General features: G+C 48.7%; 1 protein-coding gene across 2 annotated transcripts in view; it reads left to right on the top strand.

The window, feature by feature from the left end:
- Positions 1-818, top strand: part of wdr74 (WD repeat domain 74) — a 10,560-nt gene extending 9,742 nt beyond the window's left edge. Inside the window, exon 11 of one of the 2 annotated variants that reach the window (XM_048619701.1) lies at positions 582-818. In XM_048619701.1, coding sequence (XP_048475658.1) covers positions 582-752 — 171 coding nt within the window. In that variant the 3' untranslated portion in view covers positions 753-818. Of the gene's footprint in view, positions 1-578 lie in introns of both variants that reach the window. The other variant, XM_048619700.1, reaches the window with a different exon arrangement.
- The last annotated feature ends 1,797 nt before the right edge of the window (positions 819-2,615 follow it).

The following is a 2,615-nucleotide window of genomic DNA, read 5'->3' as shown; positions in this document are numbered from 1 at the left end:
ACTGACCGTCCGACAGGGCGGCGCTCCCTCGGCACTGACCGTCCGACGATGTGGGACACGTTTCTCTGAGGTTACAGTGCAGTTCAGGTTGACCCTGCATTTTGTATAGAGAAAACCTGGCTACACATTGCAATTGAATGACTGGAATTCTCCAGGAGGTCAGCAGGGTGTGAGCTGCCATTTTTGTAGCTGGTTAAGGACTGAATCAGCTGACAATTTAAAGCATTCCAGTAGACAGTTATTGACTGGTCGTATCGAAATGGTTTCTGTTGGTAATTGCGTCTGGGAAGAGATGAGGCATGAATTTAAAAACCAGTCTTTTGAAAGACTTGACAAATTTGAGATGTGGTAGAACACTTCCTTTTGAAATGATTGGATGATATCTCACTTGCCCATCCTGCATCTGCACTTGCTCAGAATTTCTGCTCACCGCAGGATATGGGCACTACATACAGTTAAGATACAACCACAGTCTGAGTAACTGGTGGTACAGTCTCGAGGGGCTGAACAGCCTCCTCCTGTTATCACATACCTCCCGTTGCCTGCAGCCACTTTAATGTGAAACTGTCCTTTGCAAGCAGGAGGATGAGGAATGCAGCACTGCGGAGGAGGTGAAAGAGCAGGGCGAGGAGGATGAAATCTGGGCATCGATGGCAACAGTGACCGACAGAGCTGAGTCAAAGCGTACGGCAGACCTACAGGTTACTCCCAAGAGGCGGAAGAGGAGGAAGCAAATGAGCAAAGATGCATAACTTTCAACTGGAAGTAACACTGTTATTCAGTATCTCTCAGTAAATCAATTTATTGTCTTTTTGTAATCCTTCGTATGGAGCTGTGATTTTTTTTTTGTTATTCATCCACGGGTTGTGTGTCTCTGGCCCATCCCTAATTGCCCAGAGGGCAGTTAAGAGACACATTGCTGTGGGTCTACAGTCTCACGTAGGCCAGACCAGGTAAGGACGGCAGTTTCCTTCCCTAAAGAACATTCATGAACCAGATGGGTTTTTCAGACAATGGGACAATGGTTGCATGGTCATCATTAGACTCTTAATTCCAGATATTTTATTGAATTCAAATTCCACCATCTGCCGTGGCGGGATTCGAACCCAGGTCCCCTGAACATTACCTGGGAATCTGGATTAACAGCCCACTGATAGTGCTACCAGGCCACCACTGATAGTGCTACCAGGCCATTGCCTTCCTGCTGCAGGGTTAACTAATTTGAGCTAATCTGGGTTAACAGTTACCAACCTCAATCCTTCCCACACACACACAGGCACCCCCAAAAGCACATGCACACACTCCCCACCTCCACCACCCCCCCACACACTCCCCACCTCCACCACCCCCCCACACACACACAGAGTGTCCCCACACACACAACCCCTACCCTTACATGCCCACAATCTCCCCCTATACACACCAACGCCCCACACACACATAAGGAAGTTCCCTTTTGAGACAGAAGTAAGGAATTATTTCCCTAAGGGTGGTGAATCTGTGGAATTCTTTACCACAGAGCTATTCAAGGCTCAGATAGACAGATTTTTAATCGGTGAAGGAACCGAGGGTTATGGGGCAAAGACAGGAAAGTGGAGTTGAGGATTATTATATCAACCTCGATCCCATCAAATGGCACAGCAGAATCGATGGACTGAATGGCCTACTTCTGCTCCTGTGTGTCTTATGGATAAAATAAACAAATTGGCCTAAGGACTGAAAAATGCACTGGACCCTGGTAGGTGTTGATGTCCCCCTAAGGGTCAGTTCTTTGTCAGGTCACTAAGATATTGGAAAGCAGAGCAAAATCTCTCAACATTTACCAGACACCAAACTTGGAGAAGAGACAAACAATGGGCATGATACCGATCAACTGCAGTAGGATGCTGGTGGACATTTACACTGAGCCTTTATAAACCTCTAGTCAGGCCCCTCCCTCTCCCGGACTAGTGCATTGTATCCAGTCCTTGTTCTCGCCCTCTCCCACACCCCCCTTAGGAAGGAGATGAAGGGGCCCTTGGGAGGGAGATTGATCAGAACGGTCCTGGGAGACGAGGGATTTTAGCCGCAAGAGCAAGGGTCAGAGAACCCGAGTGTGGTTCCTCTCGGAGCGAAGGAGATGGGGTTGGGCTGTGGAGATTTAATCAAGGTGTCTCTCTGTCTGGTTCGGATAGGGTCGGGAAAGACAGGCTGGCACCTATTGGCTGATGGGACAAAGACTTGGTGGGGGGGAATGGTTTCATAGAATCCCTACAGTGTGGAAACAGGCCATTTGGCCCAACAAGTCCACACCGCCCCTGGACCCATTCCCCTACCCTTTCCCTGTAACCTGGCATTTCCCATGTCTGATCCACCTTACTTACACATCCCTGGATACTACTGACAATTTAGCGCGGCCAATCCACCCCTCACCTGCATATCTTTGGACTGTGGGAGGAAACCGGAGCACCCAGAGGAAACCCATGCAGACACACGGAGAGAATGTGCAAACAGGGCATCCTGTGGGAAATAAATTCTCAGGGCCGTGGAGAGGGAGCGCACTCAGCCTGATGCTGCAAGTATTCGTTTGATTTAGATTTAGACTTTATTGTCAAGTCTACTGGAGCATGAAAGTA

The sequence above is a fragment of the Rhincodon typus genome, chromosome 43 (genome assembly GCF_021869965.1).
Source record: "Rhincodon typus isolate 14 chromosome 43, sRhiTyp1.1, whole genome shotgun sequence".
NCBI classification, from domain to species: domain Eukaryota; kingdom Metazoa; phylum Chordata; class Chondrichthyes; order Orectolobiformes; family Rhincodontidae; genus Rhincodon; species Rhincodon typus.
Note: the sequence above shows the minus strand (reverse complement) of the source record. Positions and strands in the feature narration are given on the sequence as shown.